The sequence below is a fragment of the Gorilla gorilla genome, chromosome 2, assembly GCF_029281585.2.
Source record: "Gorilla gorilla gorilla isolate KB3781 chromosome 2, NHGRI_mGorGor1-v2.1_pri, whole genome shotgun sequence".
NCBI lineage: Eukaryota > Metazoa > Chordata > Mammalia > Primates > Hominidae > Gorilla > Gorilla gorilla.
This window is the reverse complement of record NC_086017.1, coordinates 58857958-58884778: the sequence shown is the minus strand read 5'-3', so window position 1 is coordinate 58884778 and position 26821 is coordinate 58857958. Positions and strand designations below refer to the sequence as shown.

Genomic DNA, 26821 nt, shown 5'->3' with positions numbered 1-26821 from the left:
GCTGACGGAAACCAACACTTGACCTTGGGGGAGTTGCTGGACTTGAGAGGGCATGTACAGCAGGTGCAGAGGCTCTGGGGAAGGGGGGTCTGTAGACACATCCCAAGAACACTGAAGACCAGGTTGAGAAGGATGAACCATGCGTAGCCTGAGTGGCTGGGTAGAAGGAGGCACTCAACCTGGCAGTTCCAATTTGAGGGAGTCTGGGCTGAGTAGAGGCACCAGATTTGGGCTCCTCAAGGGACTTCCTGGAGAGTAGCGCCAACTAGGCTGAGCCCCTGACATCTTTCTGACAGAAGCACCTGATCTGTGGCCCTGTGAAAGTAGCTGGTGCACCTGGCACTCTGATGACTGCCCCTGAGTACTACGAGTGAGTGAGGCTGGGAGGAACACCAACCTAAGCCAGGGTAATGAGGGGGGACTCTTTACCCAGGACCCTGCCCACTGGCCTTCCTCTCTTCCAAACACAGGTTCCGGCATGCCCAGGTGTGCAAGGCCTCAGCACTGAAGCATGGTGGGGATCTGGCACAAGGTGTGCCTGGGAAACTCTGGCTATGTTCTGGGTTAGGGGCAGGTTTTTTGCATCCCTGCCCTTGCCTGCAGACTGACTGACCAACCCTATACTCCCTCAGACCCAGCCTGGACAGAGATCGTTGGTGTTCTCTCTGTGGCCACCATCAAGTTTGAGATGCTGAGCACAGCCCCACAAAGTCAGGTGAGCCTGGGAGCCTGACAGGGCCAGTGTTGGGGGACAGGGTGTGGTGTGGTGGCTGCCTTCTCTCTCTGCAGCTGTGCTTCTATTCCCCAGCTCTTCCTGGCTCTGGCTGACAGCAGTATCTCCACGAAGGGCACAAAGAGTGGCACCTTTGTCATGTATAATTGTGCCCGTCTTGCCACACTCTTTGAGAGTTACAAGTGTAGTATGGAACAAGGTCTGTACCCCCCTTTTCCTCCTGTGAGCAGTCTGGACTTCTCACTGCTACATGATGAGGTGAGTGTCCCTCCTGGTAGCTGGCACAAGGAGGCCTGGACTTCCCCTCCCAGCACCTTTCTCCCCCACAGGGTGAGTGGTTGTTGCTCTTCAACAGTATCCTCCCCTTTCCGGATCTGCTGAGCCGGACAGCAGTGCTGGACTGCACAGCCCCAGGGCTCCGCATTGCTGTACGCACAGAGATGGTGAGGCATAGACAACCAGGACACTCTACACTCTATTCTTTATTCTGGCCTGGGGCACAAGAGCAAAGAGATGGGCCAGTGACTCAGTCTCTGTCTCTAGATATGCAAGTTCCTGGTACAGCTCAGCATGGATTTCAGCTCCTACTACAACCGGGTACACATCCTGGGGGTGAGCACACAGCAAAACGGGGTGGGACGTGCAGAGGGGTACAGGGTAAAGGCAAAGGAAGCAGAGGATGAGACCAGCAGGCCCTTTCTCTTTCAGGAGCCTCGACCACACCTCTTTGGTCAGATGTTCGTCCGCCTGCAGCTTCTGAGAGCTGTGCGTGAGGTGCTCCATACTGGCCTGGCTATGCTGGGTCTCCCTCCACTGAGCCACATCTAAGGCCACAGAGGCTCCAATACTTGGGAATGTTCACAAAGTCATCAACTGGAAAAAAAGCAAAAACCCACAGCCAAAATAAATTGGTACTGTTTGTTACAAAGTTCTGTCTTGTCATGGGGAGTGGGGCATATTCTTGGCAGCACTCCACTCACCTTCAGCTCCTGCACCGACATCAGGAACCCACGGCCACCACCTCCTCCCCTCAAGGCATGCTGAGCATGGGCACAGACAGCCCATCCCTGCTCCATGCTGTCTGTGAGCAGGCCCCATGCCCAGCACGCCAGCCACTGCAGGATACCTCAGTCGTACCAGTTGTAAACCTCAAGCCCCTGACCCCCAAGGGCACAACGGTGGCCAAACTCAGGGCTCACAGGCCAGCAGTCCATGTCAGCCACATCTGGCACATGGAACACAGTGCTATTCATGAAGGTGGGTTCACCATGCCCCAGACGCCAGAAGGTCAGCCGTTGATCAATGGAGGCTGAGACCATGATGCTTGGGCTTAGGATCTTGAGGCCTGTCACATGGGCAGCATGTGCACAGGGGACAGAGTATTCCTCTAGCACACGCAGCTGGGGTACCAGCCCAGCCTCTCCCACAGCCTCTTCTAGCTCTAGCATCTCCACAGCAAGCATGAAGACATGGAGGGATCCATCTTCACTGCCACTGGCCACGAGATGGTGGCCCTCACGGGTGGGCAAGGTGTGCAGGCTGTTGATACCACAGCTGTGGGCCTGGAGAGTCAGGGAGGGGGTGCCAAGCCCTGAAGGAAGAGGAAGAGGGTAGTTGTCAGGGCCCCGCCTGCCACATGTGTGAGGGCTATGTGACAGGTGAGGAGGGGTAGCCATGGTTGCACATTAGCTACTCACGGTAGGGAAGACCAGGATCCACTGGAGGCTCCAGGACAGTGGAGTCATGGTCTAGCATGGTGGTGAGATCCCAGAAGGCCAGGCTGCCATCAGTAGCTGCGCTGCACAGGAGGAGCCTCCTGAGAGCCAGGAAAAGACAGCCTGGTCAATAACAGAGATGAAGCTCAACAGGAACCCCCCCCCCACCCAGCCCATGCAGGACCATCATCCAGCCCCTCTCACCGCCTCTGGTTGGGTGCCTCGTGTGTAAAGGAGTGGACCTTGAGGACACATCGCTTATGGTGGAAGGTTTCAGCAAGGAGCTGCAGAATCCGCCCAGAATCCTGCAAAAGAAAGAGCCTGGGGGGCGGGGGGGTGGCCCAGCTCAGAACGCATCCTAGACAACCTTACTTCCTTTGTCTCCTGTCCCACTGGGCCCTATGCTCTCACCTTACGGCCCCATCACTACAGGCTGCAGCCACAAGGGGGCCAAGGCCGGGCTGGTCAAGTTCACACACAGCAAGGGACATGTACCTGCAGAGACAACATGCAGCTGTCAAGTGGAGCCTGCAAGCCTGGGAGCATCTGCATGACCCATACCACCCCTGCCCAGGAGCATATATTACCTGGTCTCTGGGTCTACCTTAACCATCCGATGCCGATTGCGTTGCCGGTCCCAATACTCATCTAGCCGGTGGGACGAAAGGTGCATGACATGGCAGGCGAGGCGGCTTGGGGTGCTGGGGTCCGGAGTAACCATGATGCTGAAGCAGTGCATCTCAGCCCGCCCCCCCGCAGACACCACATGGGCAGTCAGGCCTGGCTGAGGATCCTGAGGGCCACCTGGGGTGCCAATGCCCCACACAGCCACAGCACGTACCGAGGAGATATGGTTACAAACAGCTGTGAGTGCGTGGGCTGAGCCTGTGGTTGTAGGGAGTGCTAGGACACAGACAGTAGTGTCCTCACTACATGTGATCACAATGTCAGTCAAGTCGGGCCCCTCACTGCCAGGCTCCAGGTCATCAGGCTGCATGAAGCTGGGCACTCCATATTCAGGCCCCAGGGTAATGGTGCCCACACGCTTTACACAAGTGATCTCACGGCCATGCAGACCCTCCCGGAGAATCACGTGTGGCCGGGTGCAGCCACCCAGAGCCCTGTACAGCATGACATCCCCATCCTTGAGGTAAGCAAAGGCCATGGCCGCCTCAGTATCAGAGAATGCCCACGAACGGTGCCCTCCACCACAGTTGACGATGTGCAGCTTCTCGTGTGACCGAGGGTTCCACACCACAAACTCATTGGCATGGAAACCCAGGATAACCATGCTCCCATCGGGCACTATACGGAGCCCAGCTAGCCAGTTCATGCCTCGACAGGACTTCTGCCTTAGGACTGGCTGGAGCTGGCCGTCTCGTACAAACAGCTGGTAGTAGGCGCCATCACGCCCTGTGGTATACACATAGCCACCATGGCATGTGACTGAGGTCACACCCTGCTTCCCGTGCAGAGAGGGCAGGGTAGACACTGGGCCCAACCCAGTGAAAGCATTCCCACCCCCACTACTACCACTACCCACTACAGGTGCCCCAGCACCAGCCCCAGCCTTGCCTCCCACCCCAGGGTCCTTGAGCAGACCTGGTCTGGAGGGGAATAGCAGCACAGAGCCCCGGCGGTCACCACACACCAGGAAGTCACCTGGGGGTAGGAAGGCACTGCATGTGTGCCATCTCTGCTTGCTTGGGGGCAGCAGGTACCGACAACGTTCCTTGACAAAGATGGCCTTGCCAGAGGGTGCGGCTGAGATCTCTAGGCAAGCTACTACCCCGCCAGGGCCCGATGCCAGCAACAGGAGCTCCTCATAACCACGCAGGGCCCAGCTCAAGCTGTGCACCTTCCCAGGAAACAGGGTCTGGTCCACAGCAGCAGTTGGAGTGTTGATGGGGACAACCTTGACACGACCTTCCCCACTGGCCATAGCACACAATCCAAAGCCCTCGGGACCAGGAGCTGCCTCCAGCAGGCAGTAGGACTGGAAATGTTTATCCTCTAGCAGCTGCTCCCAGCACTTGACCTCGACGTCATAGAGATACAGGGCCCCTGTATCAGTCACTGCCAGCAGTCGCCAAGAGCCAGCCAGAGTCACAGCCTTGAGTGTACCTGGCCTACTACGGGACCTGAAGCAGAGAGCCGAGACCCCCAATCCCCGGTACCCACGCCCTACCAAGTGCCACAGCCGAATGCCTGAGTCATCACCCCCAGTGATCACCCAGGCCTGCCTCTCATGGGCAGCTATGGCCCGGATCCCACGTCCCTGGTGTCCCCGAAAGGCCTGGAGGATCTCACCTTCATGGCTCCACACCAAGCAGACACAGTCCTCTCCTGCACTGATAAGGTAATTCTCTAGAAGCTTGACCTGCCACACACGGGCGCTGTGCCCAAAGCAGTGCCCAATATTCTGCACCCGACCCCCAGGCACTCGCAGGTCGCCCACCTTCCAGATACGAACGCTTCGGTCTTCTGAAGCTGTAGCCAGCAATCCCTTGCTTTCCAGGTATGACATGCTGAAGATGATGCCCACATGCCCACTGATTCGTCGGTCAGGTGCTACAGGTTTGTTGTCTGCTAAGGCAGTTGCTGGGTACCAGACCAAGAGCTGGTTGGAAACAGCACCTGCCACTATGGTCAGCTCCTTCCAGGCGTCTCCAATCAGGCAGGCTGAAGAGAGGGTGCACCTGTCTGTGCAGGGCACCTCTTGCAGGATGCACCCTACTACAGGGTCATATAGCACCACTGAGTTGTGGCCCAGGGCCAAGGCTATATTTCCCTCAAGCCAGCGTGCATCCCAAATCCAGTCAGACATGTTCCACAGGCCAGAGCGCCAAAGCTCCCGGAAGTGGCCCTGTCCCCAGCTAATTTTCACAACTCGGAGTCCCTTGCTTCCAAACACAGCCACCATGGCCTCCAAGTCAAGGTCTCCATTAGGCTCTGGCTGTACCCGGAAGCCATGGATAAGGTAGTGGCCAAGCAGGTTCTGCACTCGCTTTATCATCCGCAGATGCCCACCAAAGTCCAAGCTGTACACCAGGACATCGGGACCCTCACCTAGACAGAGGCAAAGAGCCATGTCAGAGCTAGGTACCTAACTCTGATGACCCATAGGGAAGAGATGGGGATCAGGGAAACTTCTCGGCATGTAGCCTATGAATGCATCAGGACACACAATCCTGCAGCTTGAATCTTAGAAAATCCTTGGTCTCGGCCGGGTGTGGTGGCTCACGCCTGTAATCTGGGCACTTTGGAAAGCCAAAGCCAGACTCCGTCTCAAAAGAAAAAAAAGAAAAAGAAAATCCTTGGTCTCGGCCAGGCACGGTGGCTCACGCCTGTAATCCTAGCACTTTGGGAAGCCCAGGCAGATGAATCACCTGAGGTCAGGGGTTCAGGACTAGCCTGGCCAACAAGGTGAAAACCCCATCTCTACTAAAAAATTAGCCAGGTGTGGTGGCACGTGCCTGTAATCCCAGCACTCGGGAGGCTGAGGCAGGAGAACTGCTTGAACCCAGCAGGTGGAGGTTGCAGTGAGCCAAGATCATACCACTTCACTCCAGCCTGGGCGAAAGACTCAAAAAAAAAAAAAGAAAAAAGAAAATCCTTGGTCTCAGCTTCAGCTGGACTTTCAGTGCTGACTTTGTGCTTCCCTCATCAGTCATTCTTTTTTTTTTGAGACAGAGTCTCATTCTGTTGCTGAGGTTGGAGTGCAGTGGCACCGTGCAGCTCACTGCAACCTCCATCTCCTGGGTTCAAGCAACTCTCCTGACTCAGCCTCCCAAGTAGCTGGAATTACAGGCGCCCACCACCACACCCGGCTAGTTTGTTTTTTTTTTTTTTTTTTTTTGAGACGGAGTCTCGCTCTGTAGCCCAGGCTGGAGTGCAGTGGCACGATCTCAGCTCACTGCAAGTTCCACCTCCCGGATTCAGGCCATTCTCCTGCCTCAGCCTCCCGAGTAGCTGGGACTACAGGGGCCTGCCCCCACGCCTGGCTAATTTTTTGTATTTTTAATAGAGACAGGGTTTCACCGTGTTAGCCAGGATGATCTCGATCTCCTGACCTCGTGATCTGCCCGCCTCAGCCTCCCAAAGTGCTGGGATTATAGGCGTGAGCCACCAAGCCCGACCAGTTTTTATATTTTTAGTAGAGACAGGGTTTCACCATGTTGGCCACGCTGGTCTCGAACTCCTGACCTCAGGTGATCCACCCACCTTGGCCTCCCAAAGTGCCGGGATTACAGGCGTGAGCCATTGTGCCCGGCCCCCTCATCAGTCACTCTTTTTTTTTTTTTGAGACGAAGTCTCACTCTGCCGCCCAAGCTGGAGTGCTGTGGCGCAATCTTGGCTCACTACAAGCTCCGCCTCCCAGGTTCATGCCATCCTCCTGCCTCAGCCTCCCAAGTAGCTGGGACTACAGGCACCCGCCACCATGCCCGGCTAATTTTTTGTATTTTTAGTAGAGACGGGGTTTCACTGTGTTAGGATGGTCTCGATCTCCTGACCTCATGATCCGCCCACCTCAGCCTCCCAAAGTGCTGGGAATACAGGCGTGAGCCACCACGCCCAGCCTCATCAGTCACGCTTGATGTTCAGTTCAACCACAAATTTCTCAAACTCAGAGCCTCCTCCTCACCTCACTTTTTTTTTTTAATTAAAAAAAAATAGAGATGGGGCCTGGCACAGCAGCTCACACCTATAATCCCAGCACTTTGGAAGGCAGGAGGCTCGCTTAAGCCCAGGACTTTGAGACCAGCCTGGGCAACATGGCAAAACTCCACCTCTAAAAAAATTATACAAATGAGCTGGGCATAATGGCGCATGCCTGTAGTCCCAGCTACTTGGGAGGCTGAGGTGAGAGGATCTCTTGAGCCCAAGAGGTGGAAGTTGCAGTGACCTGAGATTGCACCACTGCACTCCACCCTGAGCAATAGAGCAAGACTCTGTCTCAAAAAAAAAAAAGTAAAATAAAATGAGAAGGATTTTGACAATGCAAAAAGAAAATAAAAGATGTAAAATGAGAAAGTCTAATCCAGTGGTTCTCCACAGGGGGCAACTTTCCCCACAGGAGACATCTAGCAATAGCTGGAGACACTTACGGCTGTCTCCAGGGGTTGTGCTACTGGCAAGTAAGGCCAGGGATGATGCTAAACATCCTACAATGCACAAACAGCATTCCAACAAAGAATTATCTGGTCTAAAAGGCCAATAGAGGCAAGATTGAGAAAACCCCGGTCTAATCTAACAAGACTGGGTGAGTGTAAGGGGAGGCCAACTTGAGGACACAATATTTAGAGTTAGGATTCAAGGATAAGCAGCAGTTAGCCAGAGGAAAGGAGGCGGAAGAGGGGGACTGGGAAATGTTGGGGTGGGGGGGCGGGGAGCAATGGGAGGGTTTGCAGCTTTCTTGGTGGAGAAAACAGCATGTATGATTGCCCTGAGATGGGCAAGAGCATTGAGTATGGTGGATGGAACAGGAAATGAAGAGCTCAGGAAGAGGCTAGAGAGGCCGGGTATGGTGGCTCATGCCTGTAATTCCAGCAATTTGGGGGGCTGAGGCAGGCGAATCACTTGAGGTCAGGAGTTTGAGACCAGCCTGGCCAACATGGTGAAGCCCCATCTCTACTAAAAATACAACAATTAGCTGGGCATGGTGGTGGGCACCTGTAATCCCAGCTACTCCGGAGGCTGAGGCAGGAGAATCACTTGAACCTGGGAGGCGGAGGTTGCAGGGAGCCGAGACCGTGCCACTGCACTCCAGCCTGGGTGACAGAGGAAGACTGTCTCAAAAAAAAAAAACACACACACACACACACAGAATTGTAGCTATATAAAAGTCACTTTGGAAGCCACAGAAGTAGGTGAATTCACTTGCAGGGCTTCTTAAACTGCATTTCCCAAGTTATTCCCCACCTTAAAACCCTTCAATAGGTTCTCCCCACTGCCCTTAGGGATAAAGTCAGATCAAGGCCTGAAACAATGTGGCCTCTGCTCGCTTGTCCAGCCTCCTTTCCTCCCAGACTCCATTCCTGCTCTAACTTCACAAGAATTCCCTCTTTCCCCCAAAATGACAGATTCTTCCAGCCTCAAGGCCTTTGGCATGCTTACCCTCTTGCCAGGAACTCACCCCTTTTCCTAGTTCACTCTTGTGGTTCTTTGAGTTTCTGCTTCGTTGTTCCCCCTCAAGGAGCCTTAGGAGTTTAGCTCGCGGTAGGAACTCCGCGCTCCAAGAACCCCCACACCAGATCAAAACTGGATCATCCCCACCCCATACACACACCCTCTTAGGACTGGTGGCAACTCACTCAAGGCCTGACCGCCAAGGCCCTGCCTCAGGACCCTTATACAACTCAGCAGCACCAACATGGGTCATTAGTGGCTTCATGTAATGACTGTTTGAGACCAGCCTGGACTCTGACACCTCAGGTCCCAGGCCTCGCCTGTCCTTTGCGACCCGGTTCTCCTTGGAGGGACCTCCACACCTGATTTCCTGGACCTCAACCATCTCAGGAGGGGGTCTCAGCCCCTGCTTCCCCGGGCACCGCCCCCTACTCGGAAAGGTCTCATCCGCCATTTTCCGCGACGCCACCCTCCTCAGAGGATCTTCACCCCCACCTTAGGGGGAAGAGACTCATCCCGTCCTCGAGAGGCCACACCCTTGCCCTCTCCCGGCCCCGCCTTCCCCAAGAGGCCACACCCCCTGAGAGGCCTCCTCCTCCTCCTCCTCCTCCACCACCACCTCCCGGCTCGGCCCCGTCTCCTTCGGAGAGGCCAAGCCCCCGCCCATCTCCTAGAAGGGAGCACACCCCCTCAACCCTCCGCTCCCTGGCCTCCGCCTCCGCCTCCGCGCGGCCGCGTTCCCCTGCACCTTCCCGCGGTTCCACCCGCCCTTTCCACGCGGGCTGAAGTTTATGAAGCGCCGCGGCAGCCACATCAGCTTTGTCTCTCGGGCCCCGCCCTCCTCAGGCTGGCCCTCGTCCCCGCTATCTCCGGAGCTCCCTTCCCACCTCCGATCGGCCTCAACCTGCTGCCCGTCCTTCTCCTCAGGGCACCCCTTTTCCCTGTGGCACCGCCCCTGGGAGGCGCTGTTTCTTTCCCCCTTTCCACCAGGCGTGCCTCAAGCCAAGCCTCACCCGCCAACAGCCGGTCCCCCACGCACTCCAGACCCGTCACTGGGAGAAGTATAAGCTCCGAGGTTGCCCGCGGCCAAACGTAGTCCTCGAGAGCATCCATGTCGACCCTCAAGGTTCTGAGGCAGCCACGGCTAAGAAGGGAGCTGAACTCTCGCGAGAACGAGCCTTCCCAGCGCGCCGCGCTGCCCATCAACAGCGCCCTCAGCTACAGGTAGCAGAGACCAGGGCGCCCGCGGCGGTTGTCCAATGACGACCCTTCGTCCCACGCAATCCAGCTCATCATTGGCGGGGCCCGCGGAGGGGCATCCCGCCCCTCGCCCCCTCACGTGACGCTTGCGGGGCGCTCCCAGCTGCCAGGCCGCTGCACCTAGCGCGGACTCTCTTCCGCCGACCCGGAGTTTGTCGGGCCCGGCGGCTCGAACCTTGTGGTTTTTTATTTGACGGGGCAGATGGGGCCAGTACACAATAAATAACATGAATATAGGAACTGCGCCGTATCGCGGCTGGCGGGGTGGGGCAAGACATTGGCCAGACCTTTAGTCTGCAACAGGACAGAAGGACAGCCGGACCCCCGATCTTGGGCAACTGGCAACCTGCGGCTGGGAACCGGGGCTAACTCTTCCCTCAGAGTTCCACGCGCGCATCGCGATAGGCCCGGTCCAGAGCCCACTCGGGCTGTGAGTCGGTGCCGCCTTCTCGGGCAAGGCGGGCCATCTCCTGTTGGAACAGCGCTTGCCGCGCTCGGCTGGGGTCCACATTAATCCAGTTGTTGGCAATCCACTTGGTGCCGCGCGTGACCAGGCAGCCCCCGTGCAGCGAGTAGTCGTCTACGTCACCCACCCAACCTAGAAGAGGAGGGTGACGTGAGATCCTAGGCTGGGCTGGCCAGAGCTTGGCCTCATAGGCACCAAGAGCATGACCAAGGTGGGTCCAGCTATGCATTCCTTGTGTAGCAAACACCCAGACCTAAGGCTTCCTTGGAGGCTCCTCATCTCACCCCACTAATGTATAGTCAACACCACTGGCCCTCTGAAACCAGCTTTCTTGCTGTTGGGCCTGTCCATATCCCTTCCCATCCTGGGTTAGCAAGGGACATGTGTCCCAAGCCCCAGGGAGTAGGAAGGCTGGGGCATCAGGGAATGATAGGGATGGATATAACCCAATAGGCAGTACAGGTCCTGGGGCAGTCCGCTAAAGTCACTAAGGATGGCCTTTGGGAGGCACCAGGAGCAGAAAACTATTTGGAAAGCAGCCAGAAACAGCCCTCCATTGTGGCAGACGGGGGCTGAGTAAAGGGAAGCTGTACTCAGGGCACCCCCCCAGGCCTGGCCATAGGCCCTCACCTTGCCCATCAGGCAGGTAGTTGTACCAGAAGACTGCTGTGCCCTGTCGGGGCTTGACACGCAGGTTTCCCTTGTCACAGTGCCTCCGTGTGTCACGGAGGTCCACGTCATCCTGAATCAGACTCTGTGGGCAGCAGGGTGGTGGGGTGTTCAACCTGTCCCCACTCTATGGCCAGGCCAGCTAAGGGTGACCAAAGGGAAACCAACCAGATATGCCCAAGGAATAATTTGGGCCCACATCCTTAGACCTGGAGAGGTGTGTACTTCACTTGTCTAAGCCCCTGCCAGCCCACAAGAGTAATAGCCCATTTGACCCTTACCATTTCATCGTAGGTTCTGTTATCTGCTACAGGGAAAACAGTCTCGCCCCCACCAGTGACGTTGTTCAAATAAAACAGCACTGTCATGTAGCTGTAAGGCAGGGGGGCCACTGAGCAGGTCCCCAGTTGTGGATGCTCCCAGGGGCTTACCTGTAGGCAGGATAAGCTGCCCAGGTTCCTGTTGCCAGGGACCAGGACAGACTAGGATGGGAGACAATAGGGCAGGCCAGTGCCAAAGTGTCCCTAGCCCCTCCTTCCCCGAAACCCAGTCTCTTACTGTGAGTTGCAATGGTTTTTTGGCCAAGATCACAGGTGCACTTAGTTAAATGCCATGGCCCTGAGCAGGGGCCTGGCAGGGAAAGGTAGGCTAGCAGAAGCAACAGGGCATGCTGAAGGGCTCCTTGGGGATGGGAAGGGGCTGGGCCAGAACAGCCACCTGAAGAGGAAAGAACTGCCTTGACAGGGGAGGGAGGCACAGCTTCAGCTTCTCTAAGTGGAATCAAGATCAACACCTGGAGGAATGGGCAGGACAAGCTAGGGGCCCAGCCTTGCCCCTTGCTTCAGAACTCAGGGGGCAAGTTTTGGTGTCTGTGGGTACTTCAGTCTGTGTTGACTCCAGTGGACATGATGGCCAGTAGCCACCCCTTTCCAGCCATTTGGTAAACAACTTGTGGGGAGAGGTGAGGGCATCACTGACCGGGATAACCCAGTGATCTCCTGGCCCCATGCCAAGGGGCACGCCCACAGTGCAGGGCTGTGCCTGTGTCATGGGTGTTCCTGGTCTGAGGATTGAAGGCAGCCCCCAGTTGGGAGATACTTGCCGGCAGGAGGTCTCGAAGGGTACAGACTCGTTGGCTACCAGCTTGGTATGGGAGCAGATGGTCTCTGGGTACACAGGCCCACTGTCCACGTGGGCATGGTAGTGGCCCCCCTCACCATATCGAACAACCTGCAGCGGCTCGCTGAGCTCCACGATCTCAGGCGACAGGCGAGTGAGGCGCAGCACCCTGGTAGGCAGCAGGCATTTGGCTGGGCAGCCCCAGGCAAGGTGGTGATCTGAAGGAGCTGGCCAAGGTGGACCCTAGGCCTGCCACAAGTTCTGCCCCTACCCACCTCCCCTGGAAGTCCCTTAAGCCATCTCAGATTGGCCCTGTAAGAGCAGGAGGGGGTTACTCATGATGATCCTTCTCCCTCAGATGCCAAAGACAGAGACACCTGCTGTGTGGAAATGTTGACATTTCCACTAAATAAAGGGGGCGGGGAGTCCTGAGGTCCTCCTCCCTGGAAGAAAGTTGTTTATTTAAAAACCCTTTTCCTGCTGTGAAATCAGAAAGAAGTGCTCAATCTCTTTCTAATCCCAGTTGCCCATTGTGTGCCTGCAAGGAGGGCTAATTTGCCTTTGTTAATTGCCTGTCTTTCAGTGGGTCCCAATCCTGGTCTAACAAATGGAACTTAATCCCAAATGGGTTAATCCATTCTGTCCTCTTGGCCCCAGACAAGGACTTCTGTGGAGGCCCTGCCCAGTCTTCTCCCCCTGCTCCAGTGAGAACAGCTTCAGGTGCTCACCTCTGGCGGATGGCACGCATGACGTGGTGGGCACCCTCACCCTGGTAGAGCCAGGTATGGTGGCTGTTCCGCACCAGCTCACTGGACTCTGCCTTGTGGTTCCTCATGTACTTGTGGAAGTCCCGAAGGTCCATGTTGGAGAACTCCTGCAGACTCAGCACTCCTGCACAGGGCACCCACCATCAATGCCCGCCAAGCCCATATTGGGAGGCAACAGTGGCAGGCTGCACTTCCCTACCTACCCCAAAGGCAGCAGCAGCCCCTGACCTCAGGCACTGAGGGGCCTTGTACACTTGTCCCCCACCTGGACTTTTGGGTCAGATGAACCTTGTTTCTGTCACATCAGGCCTTACAGGAAGACCCAGAGCAGTTCCTTTTCTCAGTTTAAGCCCTAATTTGGCCCTAAGAAGGAAGAGGCCCACCCCCTATTAGAGTGGCCAGAGAAGGTTCTCCAAAGGAAGCTTGAGCCATATGGCCAGGGCCCTGGCCTTCCAGCCTGGCTATATAGAGTGGTGGCCACTCTCCGGCCTGTGGAGGGTGAGGAGAGAGCAGGCAGTGCTGGGCCTCATCCAGGGCCTTACATACATATGCCAGGGTGCAAGCGGGGCCAGCCCCCGGGGAGTTCCTCATGACCCCAGGTCTCATCCTGGGTGGAACCTACTTCGCCAGCCCTGCCTACTGCGTTACCAGCCCACCTTAGCAACGAAAGTCAGGCCACCCCCTCTCATGAGAACATTCTCCACTGTCCCTGCTCAAACCATTAAGCAGGGGTTCTGGAAGAGTAGTTGGTATCTTTGCTCCATGTTATTCTGGCTGACCCAAGGATGTCACCTTCCACTCTTTGGCCTAGATTCCTCTGAGGGTGGGGGACATTCAAGGGCTGTGAGACTGTCACCACCTCTGTTCTGGGGCCTGTAGCAGTGTGGCAGCCATCCAGCCACAGGTCACGGCCAGATTCTTCACTCTGGTTCACCAGCCGCAAAGCCACTCTTCCAAGTCCTTTCTAACTGCTGTATCTTCCTCTCTTGGTCCAGAATTTGGGCATGAGGGTGATGACCACACCTCAGAAACCTCCTGAGAGTTATTACCAGAGGGGGCACCACTTGCGTGACAGCTTCCCTGCCCATCCCTCCCCAGCAGTTAGCACAGTTAGCAGCACTACCATTTTAGGCGCTTCGGCATGACTCCAGGTGGACAAGAGGAAGGCAGGGGAGATCTCACTTAGACCAGGGAAGCTGTCTGCTGGGGTGGACCTCGTGTCTGGCTGGAGAGATGGATGGAGCAGGGTAAACAGCCAAGCTCTAGCTGGCCTCACTGTCGCCTTGCTCCTGCTCCACCCACTCTGTTCTCTGCCAACTAGCAGCCCTACTTCCTGCCCCCAGGCTCTCAACTCTGCCTGATGTTATCAAAAGGGTCTCCGAGAACTGTCCTCAAGACCATCACCAAGGGGAACGGGGGGCCTGGCTGCCTGCCTACTTCCCAGGGGTAAAAAGCAAGGCTGGATCTTCGCCTCCCCATCTCTGGCCACTATAAAGGGGTGCAGAGAGGCTGCCTGGCTGTGGGGGAAGGGCCCTAGTTTTCAAAATTGTGCACCTGGGAGTGGGCAGGAGGCTCACGGGGATAGGACTGTGCAGAGGTGTGAGCTCACCGTCACCATCAGGGTCAGCCTTGATCGCGGCGTACATCTCCTGAATGCTCTCTGGAGTCATCCACCATCCATTTCCCAGGCGAGTCTGGGCCAGAACCTAAAGCATAAGAGGGTCCCTCAGTGGGTGACCCCAGTGATGGAGAGCCAGCAGAGAACAGATGGCCCAGTGCTTGTTGTGGAGCAAAGTGTTCAGGTGAGGGCATGGATGAGGACACAGGGCAGAGCCCATTGGGCCGAAGTCAGTGCAGGTAGAAAGGTACAGAGCATCTGAGAAGGCCGGGGGCTGGGGGTCAAGAGGCGTAGGGCCGTTTGCATTCCCAGACTAAGGGCCCGTGGCCTTAATGGAGAGCACTGTTGCTTGGAAGCAGAGTGAAGGACAGGGCTGTGTCCCACTCAGATACTCTGGGTGAGATGGGGAAAGCCAAGTCCTGGGTGTTAAGGGAGAACAGGCACCAGGGGGAGACCTGGTTAGGGCATGACCACCAGACCCCTCAGAAAGACCAGGCTCAGTGGGGTGTTCTGTGTGGGCAGTGCCCCGCACCACCACCCTGCCAGACTTCTCTCAGAAGCTTGGCCCTCCAGCCTGGCAGTAGAGTGTGTGAGAGTTATGCAGAGAGAAAGGCAGGCTGCTGGCCACCTCAGAGCTGCCACCCCATCCACCATAAGTTCTGTGGGGCCCCCAGCCATGAGAGCAAGGAATGCAGGCTACAGATGGTGCATCCCTCCAAAACTATGGTGATAAATGCCATCACCCCCACGTGGATTCTCCTGCCATCTTCTGAGGTTCCCAGGGTAGCCAAGAGCTCTCCAGAGGGAAAGGGGACCTCCTGGGTCTGGGCATGCCCAGGCAGGTCTGGGTAGTATCTGACTTTTGGGACCAGGGCTGGGCTGGACAAGTGACCTGGCCACCAGAAAGGTGATTCTGGGCACTCCCACCCTGAGCCTACTCAGGTCCCAGGATTCCAACCTCACGGAGCTGCAGGTGCCCATCACGGTTCTGGTCCAGCAGCCGGAAGAGGTCCAGCTGGCTGACCTGCATAGTGCTCATTGCCTCTTCATACTCTTCAGTAGGCAGGATCTGGCTGCGCTGTAACCCCTTCATCTGCGCCAGATGGATGATGAGCCGACACTCTTCATCAGTCAGGAAGCCGGGGATTTCTGCCAAAAGAGGAGGTGGGTGAGGCCAAGGACTGAGCCAGGGCACCGGTGCACCCAGTACCTTCCTCCCTTCAGGGTTCCTGGGGTACTGCATGTCCCTCAGTGGCCACCAGGTCTGGAGGATGGAGGACTTTACAGACCCCTTGATTCTGACTTGTCAAGATTGAGTTGTCCTGCAAAGGCTGGCTGGCGTTGGAAATGTGGGACCTCTCTTGATGATGAGAGCACACGTTTTCCAGGAGAGCCCTGGGAGGTGAGCCAGAGCTAACCTGGACATGGGCTGACCCATCTTTGGGTTGGGACTGAAGGCTAGAGAGTGATCCTGAAGGGCAGAGGGTTGATTGCTACTTTTTACTGGGTATAAATATTTAAAGTGGGGAGATGGTGGCTGCTTCTTGCTTTCATTTTAACTTTTCAGCATTATTCAAATAAAAACAGCACAAGACATCCAATGTTTCAGGCCAGTCCAAGGGCCTTCCCCTCCAATTTCCTGCAAAGATGGGTGCTGGCCATCTGACCAGGGCTGTTGCCCAGTGCTGGAAGACCAGTGAGGGTTACTCAGGTTTTGGGCAGATACTGGTCTCTGAAAAGATGTCCCAGGTGTCCTTTGCTTCCTCAATTCCTTTCCTGGTACAAATGTTCACTTAGTGCCTACTCTATGCCTCTACACCCCTGAGTAAAGATCAGTCAGGCCTGGGGCTTGGCTTCAGTGGCTGGCTGCCTGCACACCAGGCACAGCTGGTAGGTGGCTTGGTGGAGCTAGAACCTGAGCCTCACATCTAGGGAGCCCACATTCTGGTAGCCCCAGACACTTCCAGAGCAGGAGCATGGGCCCTGCTTCCTTCCCTTGTTCCTGGGAGAGAGGACTTCACTGGGGGACAAGAAGCACGCAGAGGAGCTGATTGGAGGAAGGGCGGCCCTGCTACCTGCGGAGTGGCCTGCCGCTTCTCTCAGTTACACTTCCAGCACAAAGTTCCAGTCATTGCCAAGAGGAAGGAAAATGGTCACTCAGCACCAGGGTTGGAGCTTTTTTTATTTTTTTATTTTTTGTAGAGATGGAGTCTCCCTGTATTGCCCAGGCTGGTCTCAATTTCCTGGGTTCAAGCTATCCTTCCACCTCGGGCTCAAAAGTGCTGGGAAGTGCTGGGATTATAAGCATATGCCACCACACCTGGCCTGGAGGGGTTTTTAATAGTAATTACAGCAGAAAATACTTAGGTAGCACAGACTCTGCCCAAGGCACTGTCCTAAGCACTTCATACACATCAACTTCTTAATCCTTATACTTACCCTAGGAGGCCAGGCCCCATTAATTCAACCTTCCTATCTAAGAGGAAACCCAAGCACAGAGAAATCAGTGCCTTGCCACTGGCCACCCAGCCTGCTGTGTTCCAGAAACCATGCTCATGACCAGATTCAGCTACTAGGAGCAGGTGACCCTGATGTGATAACACTGAGGATAGGACAAAGGCCCCCACTCTTGGCCTGCATGATCCCGTGACCCCAGCAAACCCAGAAAGGGTGTGATCCAAGGGGAGACAGCCCTGTGGAACAATGGATTAGATCAAATTGCAAATCAACAGAGTCACCTCTTGATTGCTTAACACACAAAATTTAAAAAGAAAGAAAAAGGAAGCCAGAAAAAGAAAAGAAAACACAGGCCCAGGTTTCTTCAGTTTATTAGGTGCCAGTAATCTGCAAGCCCAGTGGAGGTGCCTCCAGCCTCTACAGTCCCCTGCTGTGTGCTAATCAAAAACAAACAGCCCAGTCAGCATGTTGGGGCCTCACCAGGTGGGTCCAGGCACCTCGGAGCTGTGCAAACCCCTGCAGGATCTCCTCTGTTGGCTCCCTGGGTGCAGGAACAGCCCTATAAAACCCTCAACCTCAGTTCATTAAGGCCAAGGCACAGAAGGCAGTGATGGAGCAAGGGCTGTGGCTGCTAGTGACACTGGTGATGCTGTGGGATGACAGCAGGGTCAGGGGCTCCCTGGGGCTGCATGAGGTGCATGCCCATTCCCCAAGCCATGGCCCTATGCCACGACATTGGCTACACAGATGCGTCTGCCCAACTTGCTGGACCACATCACAGCGGCTGAGGCCATCCAGCAGTTGGTCAGCTGGCTGCTCCTGCTTGCCTGGGAGTGCCACCCCAATGCCCGCCTCTTCCTCTGCTATTTACCCCTGTATGCTTTGACAGGTAGGACAGGGGCTTCCAGGTGCAGGGCCCTGGAGGGCTCCCTCAGGGCCGTGCTCTGGAGGCTCAGGTCTTCAGTAATCCTTGCTGAGCACCTGAGTACCTATCAGGGCTGGGCGCTGACAGGCACAGAGAGGAAAATGGATCGTTTTGTTAGAGTGTTCCAGACAGAGGGAACCAGGTGCCCTTAGGCAGGAGACCATCAATGGTGGTCAAGGGCTCTTGAATGTCAAGATAAGGCAGGTGGACAAGTCGCTTCAGGCTGGGGGTTGGGGGCAGGCGGGCTGGAACCTCCTCTCCAATGAGGCGTGGAAGCTATGTCTGTCCAAAGAGACCCTGGCAAGAGATGGAGCAGAGGCCCTTCTGGTGGCCTTTTCTCCCAGAGAGTCCAGAGATCCCAAGGCTGTTTCCTCTTCCCCAGCCTAACCTATCCTGTGAACAATGGTTTCTCCCAAGAGCCTCTGGGTGGCCATGTCAGCAGAACTCAGGATCAAGCCCTTGAACTGTTTGCCAACCCCAGCCCTGGCTGCGGTGCCCTGAAGGCCTTTCAGGACAAGAGGGAGGGCCCTGCTTCCTCATTTTAAGATGGAGAGTAAAGGCCCAAGGTGCAGGCCACCTCTCGCAGACAATGGATGGCCACAGAGCTGGAGGGGGAGGTGCAATGGAAAGCTGGCAAGGCACCTGAGTGGGAGGGGGGGAGTGAAGAGGCAGAGCTGAGGGCTGAGATGTGGGGCAAGTGGGAAAGCCAGGCTACAGGGCTGTTGCTAGGCGACCAGTGTCGTTGCCCAGCAACCAGAGAGTTCCAGGCCACGAGACAGGGGTAGGAACATGGAGAGGTTCCAGCTGATCTGGGTGCTCAGCCTGTGGCGGTGCAGCCCCCGACCCTTTCCCCCAAAGGGTCATCTACCCCTCCTACAGCCTGTGCGAGGCCATGCAGGCCAGCTGCGAGCCCATCATGGCCTGCTACAGCTACCCCTGGCCAGCCATCCTGCATTGTGGACGCTTCCCCTTGGGCCATGATCTCTGTATCACTGCTGTGGCCAACAACGGCTCCCGCCTGGACCGCCCATGTGAGTCTGCACATGGCTGGTCTCCACCTTGCTCGGCCCCACCCCTTTCAAATCATTCAAATCATACAGGGATCAGGTAAACTGTACTCAATGTCACCTACAGTATGCATCCGTCTCAAAAGGGGTAAAAAAGTGGGAAAAGTGGAGGGATCAGCCCCCTCCACCCCCTCCTCACTCCACCCCCAACCACACTGGCCAGTGCCTCGCCTTGCCCCTCTTCCCAGCGCTGCGTGCCAGCTGCAGGGACTGCGAGTTGCAGGATGCAGGCTCCTCCAAGGAGGTTCTGGACACTCTCTGCACCAGTGACTTTGATGAGTCCTGGGCCTGTAGCTTTACACACCCCTTCCAAGTGCCTCCATTGCAGCTCCTGGCTCGGGGCTGAGGCAGTGTAAGAGGGAATATCCAAATGCTATGCCTGGTTGGAACAAAAAGAAAAAATTCCTTTACAAGCATAGGACATTGCTAAAACAACAAAATGAAAACAAAAATTCTGCTAAGGAAGGTGGCAGCCTGATTCTAAGGGCAGAGCATCAGACAAAAGGGTTTAGTCTACTAGGCGGAGGGGACTGATGGACTAAACACTCTTGGGGGTTTAGGGAGGACTCCTAGAGGCCCATCTCCTCACCGGCCCCTCTGTTCCCACTCAGCAGTGAAGGTCAGGTTCTCCAGGCCCAACAGTACTTCCTCTGGCCCCTGGGACTGCAACCTGTACTCCAGACTAGAGGTGCTGAAGACGGGACCACTGCCCCCTGCAGAGCTGGAGCCCACCCTGCAACGCCGGCTGCAGCTGGATGTCACATGTGTGTACAATCTTTTTCGAGGAAGGCACACAGGGACCTATGTGTTGAGTGGGAAGATGGAGGCCTGCTGGCTGTTGGTAACCACGGCCTATGCCTGGAGCCAGGGCCACCAAAATTTTCGACTGGCTGTGTGCCATTGGCACCCTCACCAGTGCCAAGAATAGGGGCTAACCCTGCCAGGGAGAGCCTGGGACTTGGTAGCCATGGCCTCTGCAGTGGCCATGCAAATTGTGTGTGCTTCCATGGAAACACATACAACCCTCTTTCTGCTGCCCCCCAAGATTTACAAACCAGAATCCAGAGAGGCACAAGTCTCAAACAGGGTGGAAGTACACTTTCCATGGACACAGCTAGGAACTGCTTCTTGAGCAGGCAGTCCTCTGCCTGGCCAAGAGGACAGACAGGCTCCCAGGCAGCTGTCTATGCTGGGTAGGGAAAACCACCCTCTGTCCTTCCCAGGCCTAGGATGACAGCCTGGCTAGTGGCCTGCTACTACTGCCCACATGCCTCGGAACCCCAAGCTGAGTCTCCGGGCAGGCACATAGCCTTGGGCTATGCTCACCTTGGACAAGATGCTGTTTGTCGAACCCCGGACAGACTTGATTATACCTGATTAACCTTTACCGGTCCGTAGCTTTGCCAAGCAGCACGCCTATGAAAGAGCAGGGGTGTGTGTGGCAATGCAGAAGCCTGAGCTAAATTCCTTAAAAACTCGAACTAGCCAGGCGCAGTGGCTCACACCTGTAATCCCAGCACTTCGGGAGGCTGAGGCAGGCGGATCACGAGGTCAAGAGATTGAGACCATCCTAGCCAACATGGTGAAACCCCATCTCTACTAAAAATACAAAAATTAGCTGGGCGTGGTGGCGGGTGCCTGTATTTCCAGCTATTTGGAAGGCTAAGGCAGGAGAATCACTTGAACCCGGGAGGCGGAGGTTGCAGTGAGTCGAGATGGTATGCACCTGTAGTCCCAGCTACATGGGAGGCTGAGGCAGGAGAATTGCTTGAACCCGGGAGGCGGAGGTTGCAGTGGGCCAAGATCGCACCACACTGCACTCCAGCCTGGCCATAGAGCGAGATTCCGTCTCAAAAAACAAAACAAAACAAAACAACAACCTTGAACTGATACGCACACTAAAATTCTTTCTCTACTTTTGGGCCTCCAGTGTTTGTCATGAGGACTATGGTCTGATGTAGCTGCCTAATTGTTTTCTTAAGCTGAAAAAGAATACATTTAGAAATCCTGAGATAAAGCAGTCATGATTTTAAAATAAATTGTTTTGTATACTGGTGGCAATTACTCATTTACCTCAAATTGTTAAGAAAAATGGATTAAAACTCTTGCTGGCCACTGGTAGTACCCTCTGCTGCCTTTGAAGAGGGTGCCAAGTCAGAAGGACACGTGGAGGATGCTCTAAGCCAGCAGGCAGATGCTGGACTGGGCTGAGAGCACCCAGTGAACTCCTCCAGCCAGCCAAGAATTAGCGGGAGGCCGGGCACGGAGGCTTATGCCTGTAATCCCAGCACTTTGGGAGGCCGAGGCGGGCGGATTACTTGAGGTCAGGAGTTCGAGACCAGCCTGGCCAACATGGTGAAACGCTGTCTCTGGTAAAAATACAAAAATTAGCTGGGCATGGTGGCGGGCACCTGTAATTTCAGCTACTCAGGAGGCTCAGGCAGGAGGAGAATGGCTTGAGCCCAGGAGGCGGAGGTTGCAGTGAGCCGAGATCACACCACTGCACTCCAGCCTGGGCAACAGAGCGAGATTCCATCTCAAAAGAAAAAAAAAATCAGCAGGAGATACAACTCTGGCCATTGGACACACAGCTGAGACAAATCAATCCTCTTACATATGCAGCTCACCTTTGTGGGCAGAGGTACAAATGACACAAATAAATACGGAAAATAGTTTCCAGCAGTCCTAAGCATTTGAGAACAAAACCCAGCAGGTTGATGCAACAGGGTGCCTGGGAACCTTTTAAGATGGGTTTGAGGACAAGAGGTCTCTGAGGATGGGATGTGTGAGCAGAGGCCTGCTGGAGCTGAAGGCATGCTCTGTGGGAAGAGCCAGGTCTAAGCCTTTTAGTGAGGGAATAGTACATACAAAGGCCCTGAGGCAGTAGTGAGCTTGTGGTGTCTGAGGATCAGCTGGGAGTAAATGGAGTCAGGGGTGGGGGCAGGAGATGAGTCTAAGAGGCGAGAGGGCTTTTAGGCATCAAATGAGACTTAGAAGTGAAATGGAAAATGTTGGAGACATTTAAGAGAGTGATGAGCGGCTGGGCACGGTGGCTCATGTCTGTAATCCCAGCACTTTGGGAGGCCGAGGTGGGTGGGTCACCTGAGGTCAGGAGTTTGAGACCAGCCTGGCCAACATGGTGAAACCCCGTCTCTGCTAAAAATACAAAAAATTAGCCAGGTGTGGTGGCGGGTGCCTGTAGTTCCAGCTGTTTGGAAGGTTGAGGCAGGAGAATCACTTGAACCCGGGAGGCGGAGGTTGCAGTGAGCCGAGATGGTACCATTTGCACTCCAGCCGGGGCAACAAAAGTGAAACTCCATCTCAAAACAAAAACAAAACAAAACAAAAAGAGCGATGAGATCTGATCTGCTATGACAGAATCAGTGTGGGGTGGGGTAGGACAGTGGGAGAAGTGGGCCACATGTAAGAAAGCAATGTCCCCAGAGAGGTGGCAATGGCTCAGAAATGGAGCACTTCTGTTCTGAACAGGATGGTGCCCTCAGCTGACACCCAATATTCCAAATCCTTTATTTCCCTACCAAGGGAAAATGACCTACCAGTCATGGAAGTATTTGCCAGGAGCTCAAGCGTGGGCCTTTTGTAGCCCAGGTCCCAGTTGCCAAGTGTCTTTAGAAACAAGGGTGGGAAGCAGGAAATATTTCTCAAGGAGAGACTGGGGGTTGCACGGGGTCTTCCTTGAGAAGTGCTAGGGTTCCCTTCTACAGAGATGGAGGCACCTTGGGGTGGACCCCAGTTCCCTTGCCCCAGCTCACATCTTTAGCATCCACTCTTCGATCCCAGGTATCTTGGGTCCCTGAAGTTGGCAGGTCACAGGTTTAGATCCAAGAACAGCATGGCAGAGGGGGCAGAATCTATAGCAGGTCCACTCTTCTCGGGCCCTGCTTGCCCATTTAGAATAACTGGGTAGCAGACCAATGGACAGAGGGACAGGCAGGCCCAGAAGACAGACACTGCTCCTGCTGGGGATGAGGCATCCTTCTTTGTAGTCATCCAATACCACAGTATTCAGGAACTGCCCCGCCATGACCACCCTCTTCCCTCTCACACATCTGGACTTCCTGTAATCATTGATTGCAATCTCTTGGTTATGCCTTTTGAAGTTCATCTGCAGAAACAGAGATCCATCTGATGGCTTAACCAGAACCAGTTTAACTTTTGTCAAATCTCTTCTGCTTTTCATAATTTGCCCTTGGTGACTTTAGATCTGGGTTTCTCATTCTATGCTTTTTTTTTTTTTTTTTTTTTTTTTTTTTTTTTTTTTTTGTGATGGAGTCTCACTGTCACCCAGGCTGGAGTACAGTGGCACGATCTTGGCTCACTGCAACCTCTGCCTCCCGGGTTCAAGCAATTCTCCTGCCTCAGCCTCCCGAATAGCTGGGATTACAGGCATCCACCACCATGCCCAGCTAATTTTTGTATTTTTAATAGAGACGGGGTTTCACCATGTTGGTCAGGCTGGTTTCAAACTCCTGACCTCAAGTGATCCACCCACCTCAGCCTCCCAAAGTGCTGGGATTAGAAGCATGAACCACCAAGCCCGGCTCATTCTCTGCTTTATAGGACAAGCTGTTTATTAGGGAGACTTTGGCTTCATGGCTCACTTAACCTAACATCAATATGAATTAGATATATACAGATCCCAGGAAGGCTGCTGAGAGAAAACAGTGCCTCCTCAGATGTGTCTGTTCATAGTAGTGTAGTTAGTAGTGTAGTAGTAATGGGGTGAGTATTAGTTCCTTCCTGGACCCCTCTTTCCTGACAGTCATCTGGCTTTATCCCATACTTCCCACAAGTCGTTGCTCAGATTTTTTTTTTTTGAGATGGAGTTTCATTCTTGTTACCCAGGCTGGATGCAATGGCACAATCTTGGCTCACCACAACCTCTGCCTCCTGGGTTCAAGCGATTCTCCTGCCTCAGCCTCCCAAGTAGCTGGGATTACAGGCATGTGCCACAACGCCCTGCTAATGTTGTAGTTTTAGTAGACGGGGTTCCCCCATGTTGGTCAGGCTGGTCCCGAACAACCTGACCTCAGGTGATCCACCTGCCTCGACCTCCCAAAGTTCTGGGATTACAGGCGTGAGCCACTGCGCCCAGCCTTGCTCAAATATTTTTCTCAGGCAGGTCCACCTTGGCTACCTTATTAAGGGTTCCAGCCAGGCACGGTGGTTCACACCTGTAATCCCAGCACTTTGGGAGGCTGAGGAGGGCAGATCACCTGAGGTCAGGAGATTGAGACCATCCTGGCTAACACGGTGAAAGTCCGTCTCTACTAAAAATGCAAAAAATTAGTCGGATGTGGTGGCGCATGCCTGTAATCCCAGCTACTTGGGAGGCTGAGGCAGAAGAATCACTTGAACCCGGAAGGCAGAGGTTGCAGTAAGCTGAGATCATACCATTGCATTCCAGCCTGGACAACAAGAGAGAAACTTTGTCTAAAAAAAAAAAAAAAAAAAGAGTTCTAATCCCAGCTGAACTTCTGCCTTACTGTCTGCTATTTTTTTTTTTCTTTGAGATAGGGGTCTCTCTCTGTTGCCCAGGCTGGAATGCAGTGGTGCGATCTTGGCTCACTGCAACCTCTGCCTCCTGGGTTCAAGTAATTCTCATGCCTCAGCCTCTTGAACAGCTGGGATTACAGGTGTACACCACCACACCCGGCTAATTTTTGTATTTTTAGTAGAGATGAGATTTCACCATGTTGGTCAGGCTGGCCTCAAATTCCTGACCTGAAGTGATCTGCCTGCCTCAGCCTCCCAAAGTGCTGGGATTATAGACATGAGCCACCACGCCCGGCCCTGTCTGCTATTTTATGTTGGCAAAAAAGAAAAAAGAAAAAAAATCTGCCTTACTTGTTTGCAATCACATATCACCATCTGACACACCAATGTATATATTTGTTTGTTTGTTTATTGTCTGTTTCCTCTTCATTTGAATGTCAGCTTCAGGGTTTTGTTTCATTGTTTATATTTAGTTCAATGCTGTGTTCCTGGCACCTAAAATAATGCCTGGCACAGACTTCAACGTTACTCAATAGTAATAGTAATAATAACAACAACCAGCTTTGGGTGCCTCTCCCACAACAGGACTGACAGCATAATCTATTTCCCTACAAACAGCATGCATATGACATCATTCTGACAGGTCTAGGCATAATCCCCAACCAGGACCCTCTGCCTTGGAGGTAATGACTTGTGCTCAGATGTTCTACTTTGGCCCCAGCTCCTAACCCATTCCATCCCGCGGCAGGCAGGAATGGCCCTGGGTTTGCAAATATGTTTGTCACGGAGGCCAGGTACCCAGGGCTGGGCTACACAAACACCCTGGACGATGTCCATGGGACTAGGGGTCCCCACCCAGTCGACACTGGTGGTCTTTGAAGGACTCTGGGGTCTTCACAGCTCGCACTGTGGCTTTACTGCATAGGCCTTAGAGGCAGGCTATGTGGGTTCTAATCCTAGCTTCACCACTGAAGTAACCGTGTCAGCCTGGCCAAGCCACAGCAGCTCTCTGTCCCTAACATTCCCCCCCACTGGCCTGAGTAGGATCTACACCCACTTCACAGAGGGGTTGCAGGAATTAAATGAAATAATCATATGAAGGCAAGCACATAACTAGCGCTCAGAAACGATGAGCTATGTTGTGGCTCCAACTGGAGTCACCCTAAAAAGCTTTGCCCATGATGGCTGAACAAAGACTTCACCTTAAGAAGAATCTCAGAGTGCTGGCAGCAAAAGCTGAGCCTCTGACTGGTACTCCAGTGGAGGAGGCTGGGGGGGCACCAGTTTATTTACATTTGGACCGCCTGCTTCTCATCAGACCACAAGGCCCACTTGGGCAGTGGGATTTTCCCCAAAGGTCCTGAGGTCGGCAGAAAGCTGGTTATCAGTCTCCCACCTTCCTCCCAGTTCTAGAAGGTGACAGAATTAATGGTGGCACGGAAGACAGGTGCAATGAAATGTTTAGACACCAGCCTCAGGCTCACCCTGCCAGCCCTGTGATGGAAGAATGGACTGCAGGGAGTTGGGATAAGAGGGAGTGTTACCCTATTTCGAGGACGGGGAAAGTCCTTCACTTTGGTAATCCTCTGGAAGGGCCGCTTTGAAGCAGCCATTTTCAAAATAGAGGTCACGTGGTCACAACCAGCCTCAAGGTGGCCACCAAACCGCAGCCCCTGGCCCTTCCCAGGAGTATCTGGCGGACTTACCGAAGAGCAGCGGCTTGAGGCTGAGGGTTCGGATGAAGTGATCCCTGTCGGTGACCAGCTGGACCTTACGCTCGTGCCCCACCTAGGAAAAGGCGAACAGCGGGCAGCTGGGGCGCCAGACCGCGCTGCCCAAGAAGGGCCAAGTCGCCCCGGCCCGGAGCGCGACAGCAGGCGAGTGAGTGGGAGCGCGCGGGACCGACGCAGAGCAGCGCCGGGGGCAGCGTGGGGACCCGGGCTGAGCGCTGGTCCTCTCGGGCTCAGCCGTGCAGGGCCTGGAGCGCGGCGGGGCGGGGAGGTCCTCACCTTGATGCCCTCCAGCCGGGTGAGGGGACCTAAGGTGGGCTCGGGCCCGGGGCCCTGGGCACGGTGCTGGGGCCCGGGATCGCTGCTTTCGTCGCCGTTGCTGTAGTGCACGAAGAGCAGCAGCGCCAGCACGTTACCCAGGTACAGGTGCACGAACACCATCAGCACCAGGAAGTAGGCGCGCGAGCAGATGCCGCGGGGCTTGCACAGCGGACGCACCGGTGCGTCCTCGCCGTCGCCCAGCCCGGCCGCCGCCTGAGCCTGGCAGTGGTCTGGCGGCGCCCACTGCGGCCTCGAGGCCTCCTCGGCCGCCGCGGTCTCAGGCCGCTGGCCTGTCACCGCCGCCGCCGCCATGGCACCCAGGTCGCGC

General features: G+C 55.0%; 3 protein-coding genes and 1 long non-coding RNA gene across 11 annotated transcripts in view; 1 reads left to right on the top strand and 3 right to left on the bottom strand.

The window, feature by feature from the left end:
• Positions 1-1661, top strand: part of DALRD3 (DALR anticodon binding domain containing 3) — a 6025-nt gene extending 4364 nt beyond the window's left edge. For 2 of the 6 annotated variants that reach the window (XM_063703786.1, XM_004034114.5), the window contains 7 exons: positions 297-370; positions 471-532; positions 633-715; positions 809-991; positions 1063-1176; positions 1277-1345; positions 1442-1661. In XM_063703786.1, coding sequence (XP_063559856.1) covers positions 297-370; positions 471-532; positions 633-715; positions 809-991; positions 1063-1176; positions 1277-1345; positions 1442-1561 — 705 coding nt within the window. In that variant the 3' untranslated portion in view covers positions 1562-1661. Of the gene's footprint in view, positions 1-296; positions 371-470; positions 533-632; positions 716-808; positions 992-1062; positions 1177-1276 lie in introns of all 6 variants that reach the window. The other 4 variants (XM_063703784.1, XM_019023085.4, XM_004034115.5 and 1 more) reach the window with 3 other exon arrangements.
• WDR6 (WD repeat domain 6) lies at positions 1196-10032 on the bottom strand. The gene is made up of 6 exons (XM_004034109.3): positions 9591-10032; positions 3036-5517; positions 2860-2943; positions 2653-2769; positions 2431-2549; positions 1196-2324 (listed from the first exon to the last, which is right to left on the bottom strand). Exons 1-6 carry the CDS (start codon positions 9778-9780, stop codon positions 1861-1863), a joined length of 3456 nt encoding a protein of 1151 aa, XP_004034157.1. The 5' UTR covers positions 9781-10032; the 3' UTR covers positions 1196-1860.
• Positions 10007-26821, bottom strand: P4HTM (prolyl 4-hydroxylase, transmembrane). Of its 3 annotated transcripts, XM_055382411.2 has the most exons (10): positions 26452-26821; positions 26149-26230; positions 20652-20774; positions 15435-15625; positions 14468-14564; positions 12820-12982; positions 12075-12260; positions 11254-11344; positions 10934-11057; positions 10007-10435 (listed from the first exon to the last, which is right to left on the bottom strand). In XM_055382411.2, exons 1-10 carry the CDS (start codon positions 26803-26805, stop codon positions 10215-10217), a joined length of 1632 nt encoding a protein of 543 aa, XP_055238386.1. In that variant the 5' UTR covers positions 26806-26821; the 3' UTR covers positions 10007-10214. The 3 variants fall into 3 exon arrangements, with proteins under 3 accessions (XP_055238386.1, XP_004034160.1, XP_004034159.1); XM_004034112.4 differs by lacking the exon at positions 20652-20774 and having other exon boundaries at positions 11254-11403; positions 11951-12260; XM_004034111.4 differs by lacking the exon at positions 20652-20774.
• LOC129532566 (uncharacterized) lies at positions 17288-20637 on the bottom strand. Its single transcript, XR_008678331.1, has 2 exons — positions 19515-20637; positions 17288-19304 (listed from the first exon to the last, which is right to left on the bottom strand). It is a non-coding gene; the product is annotated as an uncharacterized lncRNA (long non-coding RNA).

Bases quoted from the DNA above. Each gene is read 5' to 3' on its own strand.
- WDR6 (XM_004034109.3), bottom strand. From the start codon at position 9,780: ATGGGCAGCGCGGCGCGCTGGGAAGGCTCGTTCTCGCGAGAGTTCAGC. The intron at 5,518-9,590 runs GTGAGGCTTGGC...GCCTCTGTCTAG, and splicing joins GGGGGACCGGCTGTTGGCGG to GTGAGGGTCCCGATGTCCTG. The intron at 2,325-2,430 runs GTGAGTAGCTAA...CTCTTCCTTCAG, and splicing joins GGATCCTGGTCTTCCCTACC to GGCTTGGCACCCCCTCCCTG.
- P4HTM (XM_004034112.4), bottom strand. From the start codon at position 26,805: ATGGCGGCGGCGGCGGTGACAGGCCAGCGGCCTGAGACCGCGGCGGCC. The intron at 12,983-14,467 runs GTGAGCTCACAC...TGCCCTGTGCAG, and splicing joins GGCTGACCCTGATGGTGACG to GAGTGCTGAGTCTGCAGGAG. The intron at 11,404-11,950 runs GTCAGTGATGCC...TCCTGCCTACAG, and splicing joins GAGATCACTGGGTTATCCCG to GTAAGCCCCTGGGAGCATCC.